Below are 27,667 nucleotides of genomic sequence, written 5' to 3'. Positions count from 1 at the left end.
TGCCCAGATTTATGAGGCAGAGGAAATATTTTGTTGAAATCTGCTTCTAGGTGACTGAGTGCCTTTATTTTTCTGCCTCAAACAGATCCAAGATAAACGGCTGTCATTTGTCTCTCTTGCAAATTACTATGCCATCTTCTGACTTTTCAGTTGTTAAATGCATTGCATTCTTCCTCCACTGGCATTGTTCGGTCCTCTTGCAGGTTTTAATAGCTTCCATTGATGGCGAATATTGTCTACAGGCCGCCTGCCTTTTCAGCTTCAGTTTGATAAGAGACATGTAATCATTGTTAATGCTGAGTATTAAGAGAGAATACAATGCTCAAGAAAATCTACTACAGGGTTGATTCCACATCAGAACATGACATCCTTGCCTTTAAGGATTTTTGAGAAGGTCATTGGTACATTCTAGAGCCTACTTTTAAGTTTAGCTTGCTATGGCACGTGTCACGGTGTGGGAGATATTAGAAAGCATGTGAACAGTCAGCTCTTGAAGTTGTTGTGTTGAAAACAGGAAAAATGGTAGTGTGTAAAGATCTTACCGACTTTGACAATGACCAGATTGTGATGGCTAGACAACTGGGGCAGAGCATCTCCAAAACCACTGGTCCCGTGGGGTGTTCGCAGTGTGCAGTGGTGCAACGTCTCATTGATGCAGTCCATGGATACCCCACCGCTCAACCTCTAGGATTTGAGGGGTGTGCTGCTGACATCTTGGTGCCAGATACCACAGGACCCCTTCAGAGGTTTTTGTGGAGTCCATGCCTTGATGGGTCAGAGCTGTGTTGCCGGTTATTAGGCAGGTTTTTTTTTTTTTTTTTTTTTTTTACTACAGATTCATCATTTTTATGACTTCTATTTTTCTATTGGCTTTAGTTCTTTGGTAGCATCTTTGCTTTATTTATCATCACACAAGATGGTGGTGGGGGGGTGATATTAGGCCCTGCGTGTTTCATTTAGAAATCATTCAGAGGATCCCCCTTTGTTCTCCGCAGACTGCAGTTGTACCGTCAGCATTGTTGATGCTCCAGTCCCAAGAGAAGTGCTCGATCTTGACCTGCCAGCTCCAGAGCTGCACTTGCCTGAGCATTTTAGCAGCGCTGCAATATGCGCGTGTGCTTAGCCGTGTGTGCGTGTGCAGCCACATTAATCATGTCGCCGCGTTAGGCCTGTGTACGTGTCGAAATGACACGGTGTCTCAGCTGGCGCAGTCAGGTACTGATAGAGAAAGGATATGGCCTGTGAAATCAGTTGGGGGAGGGCTTCCTAGCTGCAAATCGTTTGTTGGCATCATCTTCTTCCCCGGTTCACATCAGCTTTTTGCAAACAAAGCATGGTCAGTAAGCTCTGAACTTTTAACTATCTGTAGTACTTGAGTGCATACATCTCTCTACAGCAACTTCTACCTGTACTTCATAATTCATGAACCTTGCTTGTAACTCCCTTGTACTTCTAGAGGCCGTGTGAATTGGATATGCCTTGTTCACTTGTGCATAGGCCTAGCTGTGACAGAATTTATTGTTGTTGTGATTAATTACATTACAGTATGTCTTAATATGCTGGTCTTAGCATATCATGGACAACTGCATGTTTTATTACAGAAAGAGCAGAATTGGTCCTGGTTACCTTGGTTTAGTGCTCTTCAGTGTCTAGAACAAAAATCATTACACTAGTTGATCCAATATGGGTGTCTTATTGTTGAGTATCGTCTGACCCTGATTCGGTTTTGTGTTTCTGTATATTGTACAGCCACCTGTACTATTTACAGGCACTTCCCTTACAAGAAGGTTTCTCTTGCTGTGGTAGCACCTTAGGAGACACTCTTGGAGTGCTGTGTCTACAGAGCTAGACGAGGAGTAGGTCCGCTTTTATGTTGCTCCTGTTTATGGAACATCACACAATGCAGACATGAGTGGGTAAAAGGCCCACATTTACACAGTTTTATTGTCTTCAGGCCATGTACCTTTTCAGCTTCTTTAATTTGACAAGAGACGTGTAATCACTATTCATGCTGAGTATTCAAAGAGAATACAATGCTCAGGGTTTCTCTACTACAGGGTTGATTTCACATCAGAACATGACACCCTGGTCTTTGAGGATTTTGGATGTCATTGGCTCATTCTATAGCCTACACACTGTAATCATTTTACAAGTTTACATTTTTAAGTTTATTTTATGAAAACTGTTACAGCGGCTTCTGTCAAAGGGTGGGATCTACATATTTGAAAGCAAGTGAAGACATTTACACAGTTTTTTTTTTCTTAACCCAGATGTAGTTGTACTACTGAAGACAAAATTTTTCTATATGATAACCCAACAGCCAGTTTAAGCTACATAAAAAAAATAAAAAACATCAGTTAAATGCGTGGTTCAGTTAATAATGCTAATGTTATTCCTAATGACATTATGTAACCTGATGGCTACTAGCTTACATTTATTGTAACTACCTCAGCATGTATAGTTAAAGTATTCCTTTAAGTACTGGAGAAATCAGCAGTTCAATGGGACTTCTATGCAGCAAACCACTAGGGACAGGTAACTAGGTATAAGTATAGGAGTATTGCATGCCAAAGCAAAGGATCAGTGATTAGCTTCTGTGCTGAGGTTGGGGGTGTAAAAATGAGAAAGAAAATCAGCCGTAGCCTGGTAAGAGGTGTAACAACCACGGATGGAGCTGGTGGGGGTGAGGATTAGCTTCTGTGCCAGAGTGGGAAAGCTAGAAAAATACAACCATTGCCTCAGTAGACTTTTTTTTTCCCTCTAGAAAGATGCCCTTTTTGGAAGGCTATAGCTTGAGTTTTGCTGTCAGTTGGGGGGGTACATGGGGGTGCGGATTCATCTGGTTAAGGTAGTCACAAAGGAAAGCAGGAATGTTCGACTGTACAACTGTGCATAAGGCCTTTGTCTTCCAGGAGTAAATAAGCCTAAATAAGAAGTGCCATTAATAATTTAGCATGTTCATTTTGTCAGCAATACTCAAAATACAAAATAATAAAAACCCAAAAATAAAAGTAATTTTAGTTTTTCTTGTCTGTCAGCATTTTAAACTCCAGGTGATCCAGGTGAACACTGTGCAGTTTAATGTAACAAGGTTGTAAGAGCTGACCTTTGTAACCTGACTTGTGGACCTAAATTAATTGTTCCTAGATGTCTGCTTAGCCGTATTTAGGAAATACATGCTATCCGACATCCAGACGTCCTAGGCTTAGTTACACAAGAGCAGGGACGGGCAGTGGGGGCCGAAGTCCTGATTTCCCTGTTGTAACAAACCTTTTCTCAGAAGCTTGCATGTTTTCTGTGTTGATTTGCAGGATCTCACTGGAAAGGAGGCCTAGCTCTCAGCTGGGGCCCTGTTGTTTGGAAAACGTTAAATGAGTGAGATGTAGACTGTTTCTGAATAGGAGGCGCAGCTACTTTTGTGCTACCCCTCCCCCATTTAGGAGAATCTTGCATTGAAAGCGCTGTGTATACTAGCTGCTGAGCGGGCTGTGGATATGTGCCGAGCAAGGCCTACAGTTTTTCATTACACCTGTGAAATTCTTTTGAGCTCTGAAAACTTGAGAGACATATGAGACATGGCCTACATGGCTGAGTATTATTAATTCTGCTCACACTGGACAGGCTGACCGAAACAGGTTTTTAGGGGTCGGTTCACGTGCAGCATTATTTTCTTCTTGTTTATTTGTTTGTTAAACAAGGGGCAGTTCATGAAAATCAATCAGTCCTAAGTCCATAATATCCTCTCTTCTACTCTTATTTTCTGAATGTTATTTTTGGATAATTGTTTATTAAATACATTTTTAGGACATAGAATATTGTCTTTGTCGTCTTGTTGGCTCTCCTTCGTCCCCATCCCCTTACTCTCCCCTTTTTTATTTTTTATGTTTTTTGTTTTATATGTTTTATATTTTATATTTTCTATATATTTTACCCCCTCTCTGGTTTATGCCTTAAAGCTATGGGATACTCACACAGTCTTGAAGCCTTACTGCTTACAGGCTTGGCATGAGTGTTATTTGGCAGGGTAGGAAGAGTACTACTAGGACTGCACACTAATTAGGAAGTGAGGAGTGGCTTACGGTTTGAAAGCAACATGCATGCAACATTGCCAATGCAGTCAATTAGTCTAACGGTGCAGTCCTGTGTACATGATTTATAGCTGATTGTTCTTGATGAAAAGTGCAAAAGATTTCTGCTACTCTGAAAAGAATGCAAATAGAGTAATATCTAAAGCAATATCCTTATGCACCCCCTTTTGCTACAGTGGAAGCAGTGAAGAAATAGTTTAGCAGATTTGCTTGCTTTAACACTGCTTACTTTATGAGAGCCCTGTAAACACACTCTCATTAGCCTAGATCCTTGTTTCATAAGCAGATTTCTAATTTGCTACCCTCCTCCATGCGCTTTAATACTATCCACTGTTTCAATCTCCTGACAGTTCTAAATCCTGTCAAAGCTAACTTCCCCAGTTACGTCACCATGTGAGCCAGCGTGTTTGACCCCGGCCTCTGCGCTGAAAAACTGCAGGCCGGCCTCGTGGGCACAAAGCACTCAACTACATAACAGTACTGATGGACAAAAATACCATTTTGCCAATTTTGTTGTAGTGGATGTAGGAGTGCATGCTGTAATCACATCCCTACTCCTCTGCAGGGTCTTCTGCAATTCCGCCTGTGCCGTGTGTTTTTAGCTCAGAAATGTTGATTTAAAATGTTTATAATTTTATTTCCAGTTCCTCTTTTGTAGGTAGGCTACAGTTAGTTATTTTTCAGAGCTGTGTTTTACTCCTTCAGGTAATGTTCAGATTGCTAACCTATCTTATTGAAGAATGATCAGTGAAACCATGTATGGATTAAAGTGTAAAAATATTTGGTGATGGAAATGTGAACAAGGTCACTGTAGGATTATGATTGAATGCTATATATATATATATATATATATATATATATATATATATATATATATATATATATATATATATATAATTAGAATGCTTGGTTAAATTTATTTAGTATGTTTTTGTGCCTTTTGTGATACTAGTTTCTATTTATAGGTCATTAATTCTGACCGTGTCAGGAAGGAAATTTCAAAGTAATGGTGAAATTTCACATTTTTATGTCTCATGCAGTTTACATGGCTTCCGTACCGTCTCATCCTGTGTTGTATTAAAACTGAAAAACGATCAAAGTTCAGTTTGCTCTCAGGGTGATGAACTAAATGAACACTGTAAGCAATTTCAGATGTCATTCACTAAGGGTTAAACAGTCAGCCTAACAACGACTGCTAATGTTAAACAGCTCTGAATCACGAGAAAGAAGCTGGTTGGAATTAACTAATAACAGTCTTGCTACAAAAATTCTGTTTGCCTGAACTTTTAACACTTATAAAAGTTTAGACAAGAATGACTCAGATCAAGCGACTGTCGTTGCAGTTTTTTTTTCTGAGCAACAGACACAAGTGTTGGCGATTTAAAAACGATCTGAGAGAGCGAAGTCGAACGACTGGGGTTTGGTTTAACTGAACGGTAAAGGACTGGTTCTGCTGTATTTTAGGCTCATAACCATCTAGCTAGACTTAGATAAGTTAGCTAACTTGGCAGACTACGTTCATTTTGTTATTGTAGCCTATAACAGTAGACTACAGTACCAATAGAGGTAAGCTATACCAATAAATAGCCTACACTCAGCAAAAAAGGAATTTGTATTGCACTGAAATGGGGCTCTTTGTATAGAACCATTGCCTTTACTGAATAATTCCTCTCCCTCAAGTAAATTTCCCTCTAACTTTGTGATCTACAGAGAAGCGTAGACTTCCCTGTGATATTCGTCCAGTGTAACTGAATAATTAAGCTTAAAGATAGCGTTCAGTCACTTCCAACATCACAGTTTAGAAATGACCATTATGTGTAGCAGATGACTTCTCTGAAGAATGACTAAGCTGTTAATCACGCACTCGCGTTGTCATTCTGCTAGAACACATTGTTTCCTTTAATCCTTTGCAAATGACGCATCATATGACGTTGATTAGGACAAGGTTATGGCAGTTTTGAAATCTTCACTATTTAGCTGAGCTCCCTTAGCACTCATTTATTTTTCTTATTCCACTGCAATGAGATCATCGTAGTGTGGACAGGCTGCATGTCCCTTGCAAGCACATGAGATACTGCCATCACACAGAGAGCCCTGAGGTTTTTATTTGTATGTTTTTCCACGCCAACATGCTCTGGAGAGCAGTTTCTCATTTATGCAGGTCGACTGGCCTGGCTCTTGGACCCTCCCGCTGTTCTCTGGCTGCTTTGTGTCTTGAAGGTCCTCCAAGAAAGTTTTTAATCGTCCTCAGATGTGATGGCATGGCCAGTGCCATACTGTTGGCTCTCACATTGGTCATGGCAGCTTTTGGTCTCCCTTGCTTGTGTATTTATTTAGACACACTTGCCTTGACCATTGCCTCAGGCCACTGCCTCTCGTCAGAAGTCATGTGGTCTCAGTTGGGGTGATGGAGATGGCAGAGCTATTACAGCCTGAGCGTTCTCCCCTGTGGTGACCTCCTTAGCCCTGCTTTCGCAGGCTGACCTTCAACTTTCAGTGAGCTGCAGTACTGGCTCGGCTAACTGGACTATTCTCAAGCAGTGCTCAGCTAATGAAAAGCAGCCTGAGCTGGGTTATGACATCTACAAGCCATTTGTTGTTAATATTACTCTGTTGACTTTCAGTTTTTGAAATGAGCACAATGCATTGTTTGGTATGTTTGTTTATGGCCACAGACCTCTCTGACCATTCTCTGGGCACACCTTCACCCAGCACATTTGTCTATGTCACACAGTTCCTCTCCGTCTGGCCCATACTAATCCCTGAGGAGTGCAGAAAGAGAGTGAGGACACGTGCTGGAGAAGCACTCTGGGCTGCCGCAAAGGCAATCCCCTCTTCCACCGTGCTCTCCTCTGTTTCTTTTGGCGCACCAGTCCTGTGCTTTGTCTCATGGACTCTACCATTGAGAGTGTCTATTGGGGGGTGGGTTGGGTTGGGGGGGGGGGGGGTGTTGGAGGTTGCAGAGAACAAGAGGGAGGTGCAAAGAGGGAGGCTATGAAAGACAGGAGGAGGGAGCCGGAGCATGTGGTGAAAGGATAGCCACTGGATTGGTGCAGCCGAGCTGCTTTTTTTATCATCCTCTGAATAGTCATTCCTCCTTTGGCCGGCAGATTGGACATGCTGTTTATTTGTTTCTGTATTCTTGAAGACTAGCCAGGAAGAAGACATGGAGTGAAAGTATGGTCACATCAGCAGGGTGATGGGAAAAACAAAACCAACCAAGCTGAGGAACCACAGAAGTCTTGTGGAATCCATTAAACAGCCGGCCAACCACCACTGCGTTGTGTGTGTTCGCGTGAACGCGGCCGTGGGAGGATCTCGCTCGGAGTGCGTTTACTACTGAGCTGGGACGGAGCTCTAGAGGGGGCAACACCACTGACATCTGTGTTCTGCTGAGTGGATTTATGCCGGACAGAAACATCTCGTTTCCCTCTCGCACACATGCGCACACATACACAGAAACCACTCTCCCGCTGAGTGATGGAGATGGAAGGCAGACTGGGGGGAGGAGGAAGGTTTGAGCATTGAGGAGAGTGCAGCTCAGTATCGAGCCCCCAGTGTGCGGACAGCGTCTCTGCGTGAACAAAAGACCGTCTGCCTTAATCAGTGCAGACAGGACTCTGCGTCTCTGTGAGTCCCGCCATGCTTCTTCACACTCCTTCTCTTTTTCTCATTTTCTCATTCTTTTTCATCTCTCTTTGGCTTGTGGTTTTAAGTCTGTTAGAACAACTTCTTAAGTTCTAGCAGCCTGCTAGCAGGCTACCAACATTAAGCTGTCATTTCTCACCGGGCGGTCTGAAGAATCTGGTGTCCTGCTAGTGCTGTTAACTTCAAGATCTGAAGACTAGCACTCTGCAGCCTTTCAGTATAGGTCAGTTTAGGTAGGGCTTGTGCATGTGCTGTACTTTGTGTGCTTTCACTTCTTTATAATTTCTTGTTGATCAATATCCATCAACCACGATCAAGTGAAAGTTTCTGTGCCCAGTCAATCCAATGCTAATATCGTGATGTGTGCAACCAGACACAAGCCAAAGCATCTTTGCTGATTTCATTATTAGCAATACCCCCTAACCTCTGTGGTCATAAGGAAAGTTAGTCATATAAGTATTTTTGTCTGCTTAAATATTGCCCTCCAGTGTAACAGCCTTCTTTAGTTCATGGTCCTGCTGCTTACAGAGGAACATCTCTCCCAGTGTGCAGCCTGAAACGAGTGCATTAGCTCGCTGTAGTTTTACAGGGGTAGTATTGAGCTTTTCCGGACAACTAGGTCATTTGTTGTCCTATTGCACAGTGTTTTTAGAAGAGCCACTCTGGGCACTGGGACATAAACTGTGTGATGATTACTATGGCTCAGCTGGCTAAACCTGCAGCTTCAGTAATGAACCAAGCTCTAATGAGTGGAAAAATCGCCACCATGTGTTTGCTGCCATGCTTTGAAATGTATCCCGATCCCTCCTTCAGCTGTTCGACCACCTTTTCCCATGTACGTGCTAGCAGCTCCAACTTTTCGTCCTTTGTCCGGATCAGAGAATCCAGAGGCATTATGTTTTGCTTTCGTATTCCAACATGGGGCAGTGAAAGAGGAGTGAGCAGGAATGATTGTGGAATGAGGCTTAGTCCATGAGAGAGTCACAGCAGATAAAGTTTCACACACTCTCTCACAGAGGCTGCTATTTAATACAGGGTGCCTCTGTAGCCCTGCCTTTTTTAAGGGCACAGTCTTCTCACACTAAAGAATGGATTGCTGAAGAACAATATAAGAGCTTTTGAAACCAGACAGGTTTCAGCTGAGAGTGATTGAGAATCAGGAACTGCTTTCTAAGATCTTGGTAATTGGTGTTTAACTCTAAATAGTAGTGCTGGGCGGTATTGATCGAATTAATGATCATGACTCTTTCTTCATTCATTATAGTTCCCCGGTGTCAGATGAGATTTAAAATCTCATTAATGAAGTTAATGACCCCATGCCTCCCGTGCACTGCTACTGCATGAAGAGTGGCCTGCAAACCTGAATAGGCAGTTTTGTTCTGCTTCTGCTTAAATTAAACCAAAGACAACTTTTTGTCTTATGTTTTTTTTTATTAGTCTTTGCATTTCAGCAGTCTAAAACAACCTGAAAGACTGATACAACACATTGCTGACACACAATTTTTTCACACAATGTCCAAAGTGATTTAAAATAAATATTGTGACTTTGAAAAGGGTATTTCTTTCTTCCCCATTACTAGTTTTTCTATCAGTTTTTTCTATCTCTGTCAGTATCACTAGATTTGCTACAGTGACACTGCTAATCAGTTTTCAAAAGAAACCAACCTTGATTTTTTTATAGTGATATTTTGTATTTTGATGTTGTAACATAACAGTTGACTTCAAAAGCATGATAACTAGTATTGTAACAACCCTATCTGGCACTGCAGGTTAGCTGCATGTATTACTGTTTCTTTTTAATTGCTGGAACTAGGTGATTTTTCATTGTTGTCTTTATGCTGAAAATCCTCCGGGGAGTTGTCTAGCTATACATCATGAAATATAGCTGACCACATTTGTGTCACCATATCACAAGCAGAGACCTGGGAGCAGTTAGTGAAATGGGCAGGTAAATGAGGGTTTTAGTTGCTCTTAGGTGCAGCTTTTTGGTGTGTACAATACATGCATGTTCGTGTGGACGTGAATGCAGGCTTCTCCCTGAGGTAATACTGATGCGCATCACCAATCTCTTAGGGTAAGCAGTCCCATCTGAGGCACAGCAGTAATGATGTGTCAGTCACAGTGCAATGCAGAGCAGGCCCCTCCAGGCACAAAGGACAGTGGGTGCCATTCACTCACGCACAGAATCATGAGAACAGTCTGAAAAGACCCCCATGCAGAAACCATGTACTATGTCTTTCAATAGGTGATTGTAACATGCTACGAAGCATAAAGGTACTGCTTGTGAAAAAGGACGGAGTGAAAATAATGAATTGCAACAAACACAAAGAGTGACCTTTTCTGGTGGTCTTGTATTTTACTACTGTGGGTGGTTTACTGGGTGAGTGGGTGTATGTTTGTTTGCTTGCTTGCTAGTGTTTTAATGACTTTTATGTAAATGCAGGTTGTATAAAAGTGCACTGATGCAGGGATTTGAAGGTGATTTGGCTGCATTGATTTTGGAGTGATACATTCGATTATAAATGGTAGTGGGTAAAGTATGTCTATTCTGTTTGTATTGTCTATTCATGCACAATTATGTAATGGTACATAGTTATAGATGGCATTACTTGAGGCATGTGATATACTGCCTGTCTCCTTTATGAAACAGGTTTATACACTGAAGGCCACAATGGTGTGTGTCGGCGCTATGCGCTTGTGAATAATATGCTAGGGGTGATTTGATTTGTGTGCACTTACTGCTGTCAGTCAGCGTCGTCTTGGTTGAATAGCAATAAACTGTGTAATTCACCTGCTGTGCTAGTTTAACACAGCTGCAGTAATTCCCTTTATCTCCATGATCTATTATTTATAGTATGTGGGCAATATGCTCAGCAGGTGACAAGTCATCCAACGCCTCTTCAACCTTGTAGCACCTTTCTGAGCATAGGAGTAGTGAAGTGCTCTAAGTGTTGCATTAACAGAGAACAAGAGTGTGAAATGATGCTAATGCATCGTTTGTTGCCACCACTTTAACAGCCAAACGACCTCCTTCTGATGTATTTCTGTCTCTTTGCCTCTGTGTGTCTTACAGCTGAGCCTCGCGGAAGAGCAGAGTGAAGTGACCCGGAATGGCCTGGAGTCCAAAGAGTTGGTGTACCTGGTCCAGATCTACTGTCAGGTGTGGCTACAGTTTTTTTATACCTTTCTACCTGAACCACAATTGCACAACATTTTTGGCGACAGTTGCCCACAATCAGTTACTGATGCTGCATCGGACCGGTCAATACAGTGAGATTGGTGGGAGAGTCCTTGATGACCACATTTGTACAGCAGTACATGAATAAGGATTAATCCAAAGACAGTTACGAACAATTGTGCCATTGTGCTTTTACAGTGCAAAAATAAAAATCATATAAAGCCATTCAATATTATGTATGAATTTACATAATATAGATTAATAACTGTGTTCTGGAACTGAAGTACAAAACAAAAAAGTATCCTTATTTTGAAAGGCAATCAATGAATGCCTTCATGATTACACTTCACCATAGATGAGCTGACAACGTTTTTCTTTTTGAAGAATTCTTAATTATATAATGTGACTTTATATAGTATCAGTATGATAATAGCTGTAATAGCATAAAACAATATCATTCAGTATTTAGTTGGTTAGTACAACTGAAAATTGATTAATGCAAATGAATGCATGAAACACATGAACTGAAGACTTTAACAATGGCTAGCAGAACACTAGAGTTTATTTAATATTTATTAAACTTATTAAATTCATTTAGATGAATGTTGAGATTAGATTTAGCCTCATAATGTGATCAGGAGGAAAAAATCAAGGGGACAGCTAAACATATTTGCTAAACTGGTCACATCTCTGACTGTTAAGGAGATCGTCACAACCCACTACATTAATGAAAAATCAGGTATCAGGTTGTTCTGATGTTCTGAGGCTTTGACGCAAGTTCTCGGAAAACAGTGCTAAGTGACTGCAGTCTAAATAACTTCTTTTGAGGGCTGTTTGGAACGCATTGTTTTAGATTAATTGAAGCCAGTAGGATTTTGACTGTGCTGGACGTTTTTGGAAAAAGGAGGTTTTCAGCAATGACTGAATGAAAAGGATGGAAAGACTTTTGAAAAGTGTCTGTTCATGCACTTGCTGTGGTGGGAATGTGGTGGAAAATTGTGTCTGTGTGTGGAAATTCCACCATTTCCATTTAATGTGCGAGAAGAGACCCAAATCCACAGCCCCTGCTCCTGTAGCAGAAAAAAGGTGGCGGTGTGGAACTGGCCCAGAGCCCCGACACACAGTGTGCCAGAGCCCAGACACACGGGGAGATCTTTTTAGTTCCACAAACTCTCCAAGCAGGAGTCCCAAACAAATAACTACTCCAGAAGTTCCATATGAAACGAAATGGGAGCAGAGGAATAAAGCAGCGTGGGTCACACTCTTCTGTTTATTTTCACAGTGGCCGTGCGAGCTTTACAGCAGGCCAGGCTCGGTGGCACATTTTTTAGTCCCCCTGCTGTGGCTCTAGTTCAGAGGAATCTTTAAAGGCCCTATCAAAGGCACTGAGGTTTTGTGTTGCCTTGAATTCTGGAGGTTGCGGTTTCAGACCACTGTGCGGAGAGAGGAATCTGAGCCTTTCAAATTAAGAAAGTTAACAGAGAGAAAACATACAGCATCATCAGAAAAAGTGGGAATAAAGTGTTGGGAGAAGATCATAGTTCAGTGTAGTTACTCTCGCAGCGCATGATTTGAGCTGGCCTTTTATGACACATTGCCTAATCTGAATCCGAGGTACTGAATTTATTTCCTTTCTGTTTAATACTGCTCTTATGTTTTAAGCCAAACAATGGAACAAGGTAATATCTGCATCCTGCAGTTTACTGAAGGCGCTGTTAGGATCTGCAGGCATACAGGATACAGGGATTTACAGTGGGCTTGAAGCCAGGCTCTAGAAACGTTCTTGGAAGGCTTACACTTTTTACTCTTACACAACGAGAACGTATGTGCTGGGATTGAGGGGCCCCACCAAGAGAGAGGAGTGACCGTTACAGTGTTGAGACCAGTTAAATGTTGCTGTTAGACAAAATACTTCAGTTTTTCTCTTTTTGGCAGTGTAGCAGTTTTTTGTATTCTGAGTGTAGCCTTCCATACCAGCCGTGCACAATCGACTGTCAAGCACAAAAATATGCTTTGAGCACTATGACCGTAATATATTCTAGGCAGAAACAGTACCAAATGCAGCATTTGCAGTATTATATATGCAGTATATTTGCTAAAGATTCAATATTGGCCAACCATCTCAACAAACACCTACTTTGGAATCTCACAACAATAAGCTCTTTGCCAACTGACATTTAAACAATACAGCTAGATAGTCATCAAAATCAAAACATGTAAGTAACAGTAAGGCTAATTTAAACAACTGTGGAGAAATTGAGTCTACATACAGTTTAAGCAGTACCTGTGCAGTAAAGCCATGTGTAGCTTGTATTTCTGTTAAGGGGAAAAACAGAAACCAGTGTTGTATCTGGTTAAAATCACAAGCGTTTCGGAAATCTTCCAGCGCACCTCAAGCGGCAGCAGAAATGGGCTTTAGGCTACAGTACTGTGCAAACATTGTAGCCACCTGAAAGTTAGGCTTTTTTTAACTCAAGAAAAAGCACTATTCATTAAGTCCTTCATTAAGATAAATCAGATGTGCTGGTGATGGAATTGAACAAATTGGTGCAATGATGGAGCTTATATAAGAAATCTGAGCCCAAACCTGTGTCCTCTAACATGAACTGTTTTTACAGTAAGCTCTTAAACAATGTATTCTTATGCCTCACCTCTCCTGTTTTCTCTTCAGTGTCTAAATTATCATCTGCTGATTATTTAGCAGGCTCTTGGGATGCTTATTAACAGACTGCTGCTCCCATGCGAATCTCTTTCCGCTGTCACATAGGGATACAGTACATTTTAATTTAGATTAGAGTGCTGGAAGTGGGGTGTGCGACTGAGATGCTGCTGGGAAGGATTTGCAGTAGGTCAGTTTAATAGCATCTCATGTAGTGAGTAATGTGAAAGCTTGGGCTTTGTTGTTCGGCAGGAATTGAAGCAGGACCTGTGGTGGTGATTCAGCACACCGCAATTCAGTAATTTTCTACAGCTTAAAACTCCATGACTTGTATTTTCATGCTACATTGTATGATGTTGGTTATGGATGCTGTTGGGCTGTGAGTTCTAAAATCTCAGTAGCGTGCTGAGAGTCTGTGTGGTAATTTGAATTTGCGGATATCTGAAATAATTTTTGTGTTTGTTTACATAATCAGGTGTTCAGGTAAGGAGTGAGTAGAGTTGAGACATTCTAAAGCCAGCTGTAAAAAGGTTTTTGAATGAACATCACATTGTAGAACAACAAAGACTGTTGGGACTCGAGCAGCAGATCATGCGGCCCATAATAACTGAAACGTCTGTTTATGGCAGATTACTAATTTGGGCAGTACAAGTTGTGCAAGTAAGTTAAGTTGCATAGCTCTAAAACACAGGGTGAAGTTTCCCAGACAGGGATTAGTCCTCAACCTGGACTTGGAGAATTACTAAATCAACCTGAACAATCAAGTTTGCCAGAACCCCTTATGCATTAAACAATGCATAAACTCTCTTCCTTTTTTTTATTGGTTTCTGTTTAGGATGCTTATTGTTGCACAAAAACATTAGATCTTGTTAAAAAAAAAAAAAAAAAAGGCTACTGGCATTGCAGGGGGATATATATATATATATAATTCAGTTATTCAGTATAATTCAATATATAATAATTTAGTAATTTAATATATAATACAGTTCTGTGTGGGTTGGGTTTTTATTATTATTATTTTTTTTTTATTATTATTTTTGTCTGTTCACTCTGTATGCTTGCTGTTGCAGTGTATGGAGCTGAAGCAGAAACTGTTGTGGCATCTGGGGTGCGTGCATGTGGCCGTGCAGCAGTGCGCTCTCCTGCTGGGCCCTAAACCAAAGGCTAAGCCCTTTATTTAGCCAGCTCTAAAAGAGAGTGTGAGCATTTAGCATGAGGCTTTTGCAAAAGGGCAAACGGCAATGTTATGGATCACTTGTTTGTTTACCTGAGTGTGTGACTGTCCTGTTGCTCCCCAGGGACGAAGTTGGATCGTGAGGCGGAGTTATGAAGACTTCCGTGTACTGGACAAGCACCTCCATCTCTGCATCTATGACCGACGGTTCTCACAGCTCCCAGAGCTGCCTCGATTCGACAGCCTGAGGGAGAGAGCAGAGGTAAAGTGCTAATCAGCTCGTCTATGCAGGCCAAGTTGGATTTTAATGCAGATGATTGTCTTCAGATGTGGAATAGAAGACCCTGTTTATACTTGGTCACTTCATCAGTCTTTGGCTTCATGCGTATATCTGGATAAGGCTAAGCCATATAAAATTGGAAGTGTAAACTTACACAACACACATTTAAACCAGATACAAAGCCTATCACTCAAACCACTTCAGGTGGTGGTCTGAGACACATCCGTCTCTCCAAGATACATTCAACAACCAAAACCCCTCCCAGTACGACCCAAACACAGTTATAATTGCCAGGCAACGAGCAAATGTGCATATTCCGTCCCGCACAACCTACAAAAGACGCATTTAAGGAAAAGGGTGTAAATGCATGTGACTACAATCCAGATACTGCTCATTTGATGTGACCAAGTGTAAACAGGTTCAAAGTTTAACTTTAGTATGTTTGCTCCAAAGTGTAGCTAGAAAACAAAAACACAGTAAGTTAGCTTAGTTACTTATATTAACCATTAGTCAATAACTGACTCTGCTTAATTGAAGTAACATATCGTTAGGATGCACATCATGGAGAAGTTTCATGTTGTACCGTGACACTCTTCTAGCATAATTAAAAAATACTTAATGCTGTAGGTTTTGTAAATGTTAGCTTTTTAAGCCCATTAAAATGCTGTGTTCAGTATGTATGTCTTAAAGTACCTGGCAGATATTAATGACGCACCATTATAATGATTATAAAGATATTAATGACGCACCATTGTAAATATTAAAAATGTGGTGTTAGATGAAGGTGTCAGTTAGTGGTAGAAAAAGCCCTTTCCCCATGAAATAAAGCAAGAGGGTGGAAACATATTTAGCAGCAAATTGCTGTACACTTCCTAAATGGAGCTGTTATGGTCAGTTGATTGCGGCTTATACATGCACTACATGCCGTGCCTCACCTCCAGAGCTCTGCGCATTTTAAGTCGTCTGTAAGGGAGGTGTTAGAGCGGAAATGGCAGTAATAGCATCTAATGGCTTGCAATGTTGAGGCATTCTCATATGTCTCTGCAGGCTTTTCTGTGTTTGAATTGTCTGTTTCCCCTGCAGTGTTGGGCCTTTCCTCTGTTTGTTTTCTGCAGAAGTATACTTGAACTGTGGCATATTTTTACAGCTAAATCGATCTGCTTTGAAGATTGAGTGGCTGTTAATGCTGCCCATTATAGTTAGCAGTAATGGAAGGCTCTTTCTCTGCTGCTAAGTGGAGGCTCTCCTGTGTAATCAGCCATTCTGTGCCACCCAACACTCTGAGCCATCACAAGTAAAGAGCTCCCGTGGTCATAGTACGCTTATGGCCCTGAGCATGGGCACAGCCCCTTCAGCTATGTTTAGGGTTAATGGTTCAAATATTTTTGGGTGCTTCTTGAATTAGTCTCTTGAGACTTTATCTGGGTAAAACACCCCAGACTCTCAGGAGATGCTGAGATACTTCTACATGCATTTCATTGTACTTCAGGTTTAAGCTTTGTTCTAAGAATTCAGGCGATCAGTGCAGTTCTAGTGTGCATATCTTAGAAGTCTGGTTATTCCTGTCTTTTATTTCTGTAAAGTTCTTGCTAAAGTATTTAAATGTGCAAGTATTCTTGAATTTTATGTCAACATTGTTTGTTTGATTCTGAGCTTCATTTTTTTCTATTTGTTTCTATTTGTTGATGAAACAATAAGACTGGTAACACAACAGCTACTATCAAATTCAAATAATGTGAATGATATTCGCTATAAACCTATAAACATTAAGTTTTTTTAATTCCTGAGAATTACTGCACTTGTTTTAGCAAGCTACATGTATGTCATGTACATGAAATGTCAATTAATGCCATGCTTTTATTATTGTCTGATTCTACATAGGGTTAATCTGTTGCATATTAGATTGTCACTGCAGAGGAATGAATGATAGTTAGTGGATTAACTAGTAGGTTGTGTATGAAACCCTCTTTTAAGCTTTCCTCGTCCAGTGTGCAGTTCAACTTAGTGTGACTTGTCTGTGGTGTGCCTTTGTCTGGCCAGACTGGTCAGAGATTCAATGCTTTTTACAGTAAAGGCTCATGGACTTCAGAGTAACACACAGTTGGAAACAAATGAGGCAGATGGCCATTTCATTAAAGAAACTTATTCAGCCTTTTATTACCCATGAAACCTAAGCTCACTCTAAAACTCTTTATATTAAAAAGGGTTCTTTAGGAAAGGCAATAGTTCTTAATAGAACCACAATGACTCAGAGAACACTTTAAACACTTTAGTGGTTATTTGCTCGATTAAAGCGCTCTTCAGTTTGGTAGTAAACATCCTACAGATAGTTCTGTGTCGAACATTATACTAATTATTATACTAAATAGCTCCAAACGGGTTCCGATAACTTCTTTTCAGTACTGTATGGAGCTCTTTTTGCTGCTAGTTAGTTCTTGGCTTGCAAGACTGTACACCACAACAAGAGGCCCGTGTCCCCGTCCACATAATTAAGCCTTCTCCTCATCCCCACTTGTCCTTTGTGTTCAGTTTGGACTGGGTTTCATAGGCCGGTGCCAGTGTGCGTTCAGGATTCAGTCTGACAGTAGGGTGGAACCTGGAGAGAAGTTCAGCTGGAGCGGGTCCCATCAGTGCTCTGTGAGTCATAGCCGAGCTCTGTAGCGGGGCTGCAGTGGATCATTTGATTCTTCTCCGTTTCTACCATTCATCAGGAGCAAACAATGGTGACAGACTCCTCATGGGATTCCTTAAGAAATGACTTAGCAAAGGTTTGATACAGATGCCTGTATTGAACTGCTGATGTGGGTGGAGGTAATCTTAGCAGCCAGGGCCATCCATGAAGCCTCTTAGAATAAGAGAGCAGATCTGGGGTTGCAGCTGAAATCTTTATTAGGGCGAGAGGAAGCTGCTCAAAGATAGCAGCCCTACTATATAGTCCTAGTATATTTTGGTTAACCTTAGCCCTTAAGGACATTGTGTTTTTTAAGCTATGCTGACCAGTTCTGAATTGCTATCCATGTTGTTAATGTTTCATTTTTTATTTGAAAGGTGTGTGCATATCTCCTTTCTCATACTTTATAATCTGGAGAACCTCTTGTCTTATTTTTGACTGAATATTGCAGTGCCTTTTGATACATGAGCTCTTTCTTCGTCCCACAGAACCACGAGCTGCATTAAAGTAGTTGCATTAATGTTGAAACAGCTCCACCTCACCACCTCTTGCCATATGACTCAATGCGAGAGCCATGTGGAATTATAATTGAGCCCAATTTATCATTCTGAGTGCAGCTGTAGCTTTTTGAGCCACCATTATGCTCTTAAAGTAAAAGCAGTCTCTTCTACCCTGTTCCCTTTCAGCCTGGCTCTCCGGCACACTCATGTGCACACACCTTTAAACATAGCACCTTGTTAAACCATAAATAAACATATGTCAGACTGTTTGTTGTGGCTCTTGTTGAAGTGAGTAGATGTGACTGTGGTGGAAATAGAAGCAGGTGCGTTTGGCTCTCCTCCTTGTTTTTTTTTTTTTTTTTCTTTAGCAAGTTTTTGTTTCTTTTTCTTCAAGAAAACACAGAAGGTGGGAAACCAAACCATAGAGTATCATTATCTGAACTGCAAGACAAACTAATAATAATACATAACTCCCTTTAGAATATATATATATAGAATAAATAGATTTTATGGAATGAGGTATGTGCTTATTTTTACATACAGTCCAGTTTATTCATACCCATGACCCCAGAGAAGGATGTCTCTTATTTTGAGGGAACTCTTTTTATTACTAGTACAAAATTAGCGATGTGAAAGAAGTGTGTGTATGTGTGTGTGTGTGTGGGTTAGGCACATATGTGTACTAAGGTTTGAGAAGACGCTATCAAGTCTTTCCTTCCTTACTTATTTTTTTATTTCTATTATTATCTTTTCTCCCCTAACAGGCAGTATCCCAGATGCTGATGGCTTACCTCTCCCGTCTCTCAGCGATTGCTGATAATAAGATAAACTGCGGGCCAGCCCTCACATGGATGGAGGTAATAACCCGACACTGTATCGTTTCACATTTCGTCTCTGTGAAGGAGGCCGTCGGTTGACAGAGGCTTTATTGTATCCTAGTGCTGAGTGGGTGCTAGGACATTATAAAGAAAAGCTTAAAGATTCATTAGCTTTCTGTAAAACGGCGTTTCAATACTGCAATTAGCCTGAGTGCCATGTTTTGAGTGAGCTGACATATCTTGTGTTTCTTCAGGTTGACAACAAAGGGAATCATTTGTTGGTGCATGAAGAGTCCTCAATCAATGTCCCCGCCATCGCAGCTGCTCACGTCATTAAACGCTATATCGCCCAGGCAGCTGATGAGCTTTCTTTTGAGGTGACTGCGACAATACTTGGAATATATGCTTGTTCAAATAGGGCATTTAAAAGTGGTTAATACACACTGATCTAAGGCTAGGACTTAACAGCACTATCCATGCATAGCCCACAAATATGTTGTTTATGTGCACTGGTCACAAGATCAAGGGCAAACTTTATAGAATGTTGTACTTCAAGCAGCATTATGTGAGAATTTGATATTTTTTGCTCCTGGTCTCCCCCTACAGGTGGTGTAGTGTAATTCACTTTCTCTCCACTGCTGATAATACAAATCATGCTATGAACGCTCCTTTATTGAGAGCTATATTTGTGCATTTGTTGACAAGCTAATAGATGCAGAACCATAATCTGAAGTGACATAAGCATGTGGACTGAGAAAGTAGGGTAATACTACAGTATTTTATACAATTATGACTTTGGTTACAAAGCGTTATGCAGTTCTGGTGATAGGTCTTGTGTAGCTCAACTAAGTTACACAGTGCAGTAGCAGTGGTCTGGCCCAGAGTGGCAATGATGGAGACGCTGTGCTAGACTTCAGCCCCTAGTACCCTTCCCTGCTTTAAACAGACTTTTGCAGTCTAGTTTAAATAATGCTGTAGACTACAATTTCTCAATACATTCAATAAGCCCCATGCAATCATTTTGTAAAATTGTTGTGGAACACATATGCCTTTTTCATTTTAGTTAAATGTATGATCAGATGAAATCCACAGTTGTTTTTCTCATGTAATACATGATGTACATGTAATGTGTTACATTATTATGTTTGTTACGTCGAACAGAATGTGCATTTTCATCAGTTAGGTTGAACAGAAGATGCCTTGATTGAGTGCTATAACTTTTTGTTAGAGTATGAGTAGAGTTTGTTTATTTGAGCTTGTACACTGGCTCTTCTCAATTCAGGAGCTACCTAAATCTTTCTCTGTACATATCCAAACTTAGAAAGCCGGCGCAGAGATGGTTAAGTGCCTTGCTCTGGGGCCCAACAGTGGCAGCTTAACAGACCAAAGTGTCGAACCCACAACCCAATGCTCTAATTCTAATTCTTTATTTTTTAAAAGTAGCATGCAATGAACGATTGTTCATTTTCATGGCAGTCCATTGTAAGTTGATGTTTTAGGATTGTGATGGATCTAGCAAAACACGGAAAGGCCCATTCATTCTCTGGTGTGCTAATGACTGTGGTATTGACACGTAGTCATTAGTGTATTGATGAATGACAAATGTCTGTATTGTCTGTCTCTCTCAGGTTGGAGACATTGTTTCAGTGATCGACATGCCCCCGAAAGAAGATACTACGTGGTGGCGAGGAAAGCATGGATTTCAGGTGTGTATTTTGCAGATAAACTTACTAAACGTTTTTTTTTTTTATTATTAGAAACGATGCATGTTGCATGCTCAGTTTATAGGAATATTGATGTTACAGAGCATGTTGAATATTGATTAGATGTGTATGAGTGAATCCCATGAACAGTGATCACTGCTGTGTTGTGGTTGAACTTCATTTGCTCTGAGCTCTGGAGGCCAGAGGACTCTAATGGCAGACCAGGTCTGTTTGGATTTTCAAGAGTTTGGCTCCTCATTGGCCCTGGGGAGCTTATGCTCACTCAGCCAAGCAGGCATGAATGCTGTAAATAAGGCCATGTTGGATTGGGCTAACAGCATCTTGGTGTGTCGCAGAAGTGTGTGGGTAGAACGTCTTTTTTATATGCCTCTGTTGATTTTAAGAGTTGTTGACAGTAGCTAATTAATTCATTCGCTTCTCTTTTTTTGGCAAGTGATGACATTCACACTTACACATTCTGCAGAATTGAACTTGTCTGTCTTCTCTAATTAGACCCAATAAAGACACCAGGCCTGGTTCACTCCTGTCTCCCCTTTCATTAATTTAATGTTTATATTCCACACAATGGCAAGTCCTGCTGTTGTTGTACTCATTTGTCCCAAGTCCAGCAGTGAGGCAGTGTGTGTGCCCAGGGATGGCAGTGGCTAATAGTGGCAGATGTGTGGTGTTCCCACCAGGGGGCAGCCTGGTTCAGGATTCTGGCAGACTGTAGCTGGAGGTCAGGTAGTCTGCATCTGTCTGGAGAGAGGATGAGCCAAAGACCACACCAGCTGTCATAGAGAAAGAGGCAGACACACACACACAGCAGGGTTAGGGGTCGTGTATACATGTAATCAGGTTTAGTGGTAAGAAGCAGGGTTGTCCTAGGTCAACACAGGGGTTAGATACAGGACTCGGCCGTTGGAGACGTAACTTGATTCCTTACATAATTGCAGTTTAGCTTTGATGGAATCAGACTTTAGGTTTGAACTGGTGGTTGATTTTTGCTGTTCCCACTTCTTTGTATTAATAGCTGAGGGCTGAACTGGACTTTGGATCCTCACGTGTTCCTCTTATCTACAGGTCTCTGAGGGTTCAAGATCTTATTGTTGTCAGAACACAGAGCAAGGATGAGCATTGCATGGAGATAGAACATGAAAATTTGAATGAATTTCTTACCCCTAGACCTGGATCAGATCTTCTTACTGATGCTTTTGAAGGAAGGTGTGATTTTTATAGTCAAGACTAAAAACAAACAAATCAAAGGCACCATTCACATTTTAAATCCTTTTCCTGCGATCACTTTTTTTCCTCATCCTTTCTGCGAGAGAAGGGGCATGGTTTACATGAATATGCAAAAATAATAATAACGATATCAGCCACAAGTATTGGCTTTATCCATTACCTAGTTTGTTGTTGTGGCGGTCTCCGCTAACTCGCACAGCCAGTGGGTGGTGTGGTTTCACGGGTATTATGTATTCACACTAGAACCATAATGTGGTCATATGAGTCTCTGACCACCTCCGAATGTGGTTTGAGTGATCAGATTAAAATGCATCCTTAAGATACACATTGTATCCCGTTCACATCTGACAGATCTGACTAAGTGAACCAGGCCACATATGATTGGATCACCCAGGAAACACATTAATGCCAGGTGTGACCAGGGCCAAAGTCTTTACTTTTTTGGTCAGATATTTTCAGCAGTATCTAGGCATTTAAGCATAGCATATGTTGGTCAGTTTTTTGGACAGGAAGAAATACCCTTATGTAGGAGAAGAAAAATGGTCATTGTGGATCATTTCTATTCTGACACAGTCTAAAGGGCAGCTGGTGGATTGAGATTTGTTCTGACAGCAACGATATGTTGACTCTCTTCAGCATTCACTAGAACAGCTCAGCAGCTGTCAGTTACAGCGAATTATCCTGCACAATGACAGCTACCATTTTAACACTGTGCCACACATGCTGCACATCATAAAACTACACTGTTACAAAATGACTACCAAGGAGTCAAAGGTCACTTCGTTTGAAGGAGGTGACCTGTTCGCTACATATATTAGTCATATCCCGAAATGATCATTTCCGGCTACTGACTAATGGTCTCTTGCTGAGATGTTTGTTATTCTGACTGAATTCTAGACTGGTTCTAGAAGATTGTGAGCACAAGGTTTTTTTTGTAGATGTGCAGAATGTGATCTGGTGATGCTTTTGCATTTTTCTGTCTTTCGCTGTAGGTTGGCTTCTTTCCCAGCGAGTGTGTGGAGCTGATTAATGACAAGGTCCCTCAGTCTGTCACCAATTCAGTGCCAAAACCAGGTACCAATATGTACATATAAACACACACACACAGTCCTAATGCTGTTTGAGTAACAAACCTACAGAGCCTACAACTAACAGAAAATCCGAACAGTGAGTCAAAAGTGACTCCCATGTGGTTTCATGTGTGATCATCTAAATCCTGTTGAAAGCTGTTAATGGTTTGTCAGCATGTGTCGGATCATGGGGAAGCACATGGGCAGTGTGGTACTGATGGCGGTTAATGTTGGATGTGAATGGTGGTGATTATGAAGAGAGAGAGAGTGAGTGGGACCTGCGAAAGAGATGTGATGGTGATGTGCCGAAGCAGCCGTGCGACGAGCCTGCATGGTACGCCCGCGTGACTGAGCGGGAGCAGGTGCTGAGGGGAAACTCCGGATGCTGTCAGATGAATCACTGCTCCTACAACCCTGTCAGAGGAGAGAAGACTAAAAGCTGCCATGTGATACCACACAAGACTGCTATTCAAGAGAATAATGGAAGAATATTTTTCACGTCTTCCGACACAGTTTCCTAAACTGTCAGCTTGGGTTTCAGAAACTCTGAGCAAACTGAGATGCACAATGTTTCAAGCCTCCAAGCCTGGAGGCTGACGGCTGCACACAAAGTGCTCACTCTGAGCTTTCACTTCCAAATACAGAGTTGTTGTTGTTTTTTTCCTTTCAGCCGCATTCCTCTTCATAAACAAACCGTGTACTGACATTATGCATTCACACAACTGTTCTTGTAAAGTTGTTTATTTTCCTGCATTCAGTTCACTGTCATGAGTCTTCTGAGAGTTAATATTATACAGTATTTTATACAGTATGTCAGCCTCCCCTGTTTACAGAGCATTAAGCCCACAGCTATGTGGCCAAATACCACAAAAGATTGGCAAAATAAGCCTTGTGAATTAGCGGATGTGTGAAATGAGGTGTTTCAAACTGTAGCGTTCACAACACGAGTAATGGCATTTCGTCATGTTTGGAGTGGTCTCTGTTCCTGTTCGGAAAGCTTAAGAGAGGTCACTTTACATCATGTCTTGGCCTGAGCACTCTGCCAAGTACTCTGGAGGGCTTTCTAACAACACAGGCCATTTGCTGAGATTCTGGCCTTTTCAAGCTTCACATCAGTGCATACTGGCATCCCCAGAGGAGTGATTCATCCTGACTCATCAAACTAATCACTGTGCTGCCTTTGGGTGGGCAGATATGGGTATGCAGTCTGCGTGCTGTTCAGGGAACAAAGTCAGTACAGGGACATGAGGACACGGCGCTATGCAGTCAGCACACAAGCCATCTAGGGAAAAGAACAGTTGCCATGCCTCAGGAAGTGCTCTAAAACCTGTTTTATCACAGAAAAGGTATGCGGTGTGACACAGCCTGGCCCTGATGAAGCAGTGCAGTGCATGATGAGCATAATTGCATATTAAGCTTCTTTTTTATTTATATATATATATATTTTTTTTTTGCTTTGGTTTTGCTTTTTTCCTTTTTTTTTGTTATATTGCTTGCATACTTGTTGATCTCCCAGTGGCCCCTGTATGTGATATGGATGACCTTGTTTTATGTGTTGTGCCTGCATGAGTGTGTTTTGTGCTCTCCCATGCATGTCTAATGACGTGTCGTTGTGCCTCCCTCCACTGCGCCCTCAGCGCCCCCCTGCTCTGGTCTGCGGCCGGCCTCCTGGAGTCTATTCCCACCCTGTGCGTGCTGGTATTCTCCCCAACGCTTCATTTCAGCAGCTCACTTATATACACTGTACATATCACAAATGCATTTACTTTCACTTACTCTCGCGCTCTCACTTTCTTCCTCTGATTTTTTTTCCCTTTCCCCCCTTTTCTGTCCTTCCATCTCTCAATCTCTCCCCCTCTCTTTCATGCCCTTCCTTTCTCTCTCTCCTTTTCTTTCTTGCTCGATCACTCCTCACTGACCTTTTACACTCCTCCTTCTCCTCCTCCTCTCACCTTTCTTTTTTCCTCTTCTCTCACATTCTTCCCTTCTCCCATTTCCTCTACGTCCCCTTTTCTCTTTTTCCACTTCTTCTCACTCTCCCCCCTTTCTCTCTTTCCTGCTCATTGCTCATTAATTCCTCTTTCTGACTCTTTCTCCTTCTCTTACAATTCATTTTTCCTCCTCTCTCAAGATCTTTCCATCTCCTATTAGCTTTTCTCTTGCTTTCTCCTTCTGTTTTATCTTCTTAAATTTCTTATTCTCTCCCCTTCTCTTACTCTTTTCCTGACACTGTTTCAGGCTCTTCCTCCTGCATGTCTCCATTTCTTCTTTTCTTCTCCTTCTTTCTCTTTCTTGCTCACTTATGCTTTTTCTCTCAACATTCTCCCCCCCTCTGTGTCTTCCTATCTCAGATTTTTTCCACCTTTTCTTTTTTCTTTTTCTCTCTCCTTCCTTTCTCATTTTTTTTCTCTCTCTCTCTCACACTCACACACACACACACACACACACACACACACACTTGAATTTCTTTAACACTTATGCTCTAGCAGCGTCATCCAGCGACCTTTCTCATTCCCAGCACTACAGATCACTCTGACCTACACACAGCACTCTCCTCTATGGTAGCCTAATCTGTTTTTCTTTAAGTGCATTTTACTGCACTAGCTTGTTTATTATCAGTTTATGGCCCTCTCTGAGCTGTTGTAAAACATTACCTAATTGACAGGGAATGCAGAGGGGAATGTTTTCCCCTTTTTTTTTCTCTTTCCTTACAAAGTGTCAGCTGCCAAACCAACAGAGAACTTCGAGGGCGGCTGCTGTTCACACGTTCTCTAACAGCCTTCCCGGCTTCTCTCTCTCCTGCATGCAGATTTGGAGATGGAGAGTGTAAAGCAGGACAGTGCATGGGTACCCGACCCATTAAACCCCTACAGGCTGAGCTCAGGTACCAAATAGTTCCTCTGTGTACCTAACCACCAACTAACCCCAAATGCACTGCTGTGCTTCTCAGCACAGTCACCGCCCAAGCCTTTACAGAGTCTTCTTGGACAACCATTGACACTGCTTTGTAGTTGGTCACTAGTCTGTTATTAGTGTTAATATCACTACTCCTCACTAATCCCAAAATAGGTATTTTCTCACTGTTCTTAGTTGTGTGCTTTTCATCTGCACCTTTTCTGTATGTTCTACTAGTGCTGGGCAATATAAAAAAAAGTTCAATTTTAGCAATACTGAAACCTTGATGAAGTTGGGAAGTCATGTTGAGCGAGGGATCAAGTCCAATCCCTCTCTCTGGGTGGGTAGAATGACCCTCTTCTCCCCATTCATATATGTGATGCTAACCAACATAGGCATCTGTTAGCTGACGTAACAGAATGGGCAGTTAGGGTTCTCCTCATAGCTGGTTAATCTGTGCAGTGCTTGAAAAGACACAGTGGCACCTCATGTAACTTGGAAGTAGTATATGCTATCATTCATTCTCCCAGCAATGGTGGCATCTTGTGATAAACAGAGACATAGCTAGTGGCTAGAAAATGGCAGTGGTAAAATTGATTTTATTTATTTATTTGGTCTAGTTTCAAGTTTTATTTGCCACATACATTCGTTTAGCACTCCAGCCAAGCTGTCAGCTTTGTAAGACATAGAGGTGCAACATAGAGATGCATGAAATCATTCAGCTTTATTAATGCAAGTTAAATATTTACCTGTACTGCCCAGCACTGTACTGCACTTCAGCTTCAGTCTTTTACACTTCTAGTTCACTCTTTTCTTTGTGTGGTTTTTAACCTTCCACTTGCCCTTCTTTTCAATTACATGTCCTTTTTTACTTCCTCTTTTGTAATGTGCATGAATGCCTTCGTCAGTGCTTTGCATTTTATTGAGACAAAGTCAACAGGTAATGTACCGGTGCCCAAACTTCTCTCTCTGTCAATGTTTCCCTTATTTCTAATCTGGCCTACGTCTGATAGCATACCCATAGTTTCAGCACAGCTCGTCAGAAAATACCCCTAAGTGGTTGTCAGCCAACAGTACTTAAAACAGTACGTAAAACGACACCAGGCTTTCACCTTCTCGAAGCTGATTTACTAAGCCCTGTTAAAGTAGGGCTACAGAATAATCCCAGGTTTGTCCTGTGACAGAATTCAACTACCTCAACTCTCTTTATGGTGTCTGAATTACTGCATTCTTCCAGGCTACCCTGGTGTGTCCAAATACAGGGCTTTCTTCAGCTCCACAGCAGGTGAAAATTGTTTAGGCCGTCTGAAGTCTGTCTGTGCCCTGGTAGGGAGTTATGAATCATTTACTCAGTGTGACTGCCTTAAGACTGAGTAAATGGTTAAGCCTGTCGTTTCTTGGCCTGGTTGCAATTAAGCAGTGAAATCTTTCTCTTTTTTTTTCTTTGTTTTTAAATGCAGACTTTTATGATGATAAATGTTTTTTCATAGTTTTCTTCAGTTCTTCAAAGTGGTCTACCTCTCACGGAGATTGGTTTGTTTGGAGCCCCAGCCCTCAGTTCTTAGAGTGAGTTTAGCCTTCAGTCAGAGCAGGTGCTAGTCCAGATGTTGCTTCTTTTTCTCTCTCTGGATCCCTCACTTCCTTGTGGAGCAGCAATATCTTCCTCTCATAGGAGCAAAGGGCAGCTGTGTGTGTTAACAAGCCAAGACAGCTGAGTGTGACTGTGAGAGACTGTTTA

General features: G+C 41.5%; 1 protein-coding gene across 4 annotated transcripts in view; it reads left to right on the top strand.

Annotated features, from left to right (window-relative positions):
- arhgap32b (Rho GTPase activating protein 32b) overlaps positions 1 to 27,667 on the top strand; it is an 87,803-nt gene that overhangs the window by 47,062 nt on the left and 13,074 nt on the right. The window contains exons 1-9 of one of the 4 annotated variants that reach the window (XM_072662824.1): positions 7,713 to 7,718; positions 10,810 to 10,896; positions 14,872 to 15,009; positions 18,963 to 19,055; positions 19,271 to 19,393; positions 20,645 to 20,722; positions 22,957 to 23,038; positions 24,672 to 24,722; positions 25,844 to 25,918. In XM_072662824.1, the coding sequence (XP_072518925.1) occupies positions 18,975 to 19,055; positions 19,271 to 19,393; positions 20,645 to 20,722; positions 22,957 to 23,038; positions 24,672 to 24,722; positions 25,844 to 25,918 (490 nt within the window). In that variant the 5' untranslated portion in view covers positions 7,713 to 7,718; positions 10,810 to 10,896; positions 14,872 to 15,009; positions 18,963 to 18,974. Of the gene's footprint in view, positions 1 to 7,712; positions 7,719 to 10,809; positions 10,897 to 14,871; positions 15,010 to 18,962; positions 19,056 to 19,270; positions 19,394 to 20,644; positions 20,723 to 22,956; positions 23,039 to 24,671; positions 24,723 to 25,843; positions 25,919 to 27,667 lie in introns of those variants that run through there. The other 3 variants (XM_072662821.1, XM_072662822.1, XM_072662823.1) reach the window with 3 other exon arrangements.

Source organism: Salminus brasiliensis, chromosome 18 (genome assembly GCF_030463535.1).
Source record: "Salminus brasiliensis chromosome 18, fSalBra1.hap2, whole genome shotgun sequence".
Taxonomy (NCBI): Eukaryota; Metazoa; Chordata; class Actinopteri; order Characiformes; family Bryconidae; genus Salminus; species Salminus brasiliensis.
The sequence above is the reverse complement of the archived record's forward strand: the minus strand, read 5'-3'. Positions and strand labels throughout refer to the sequence as shown.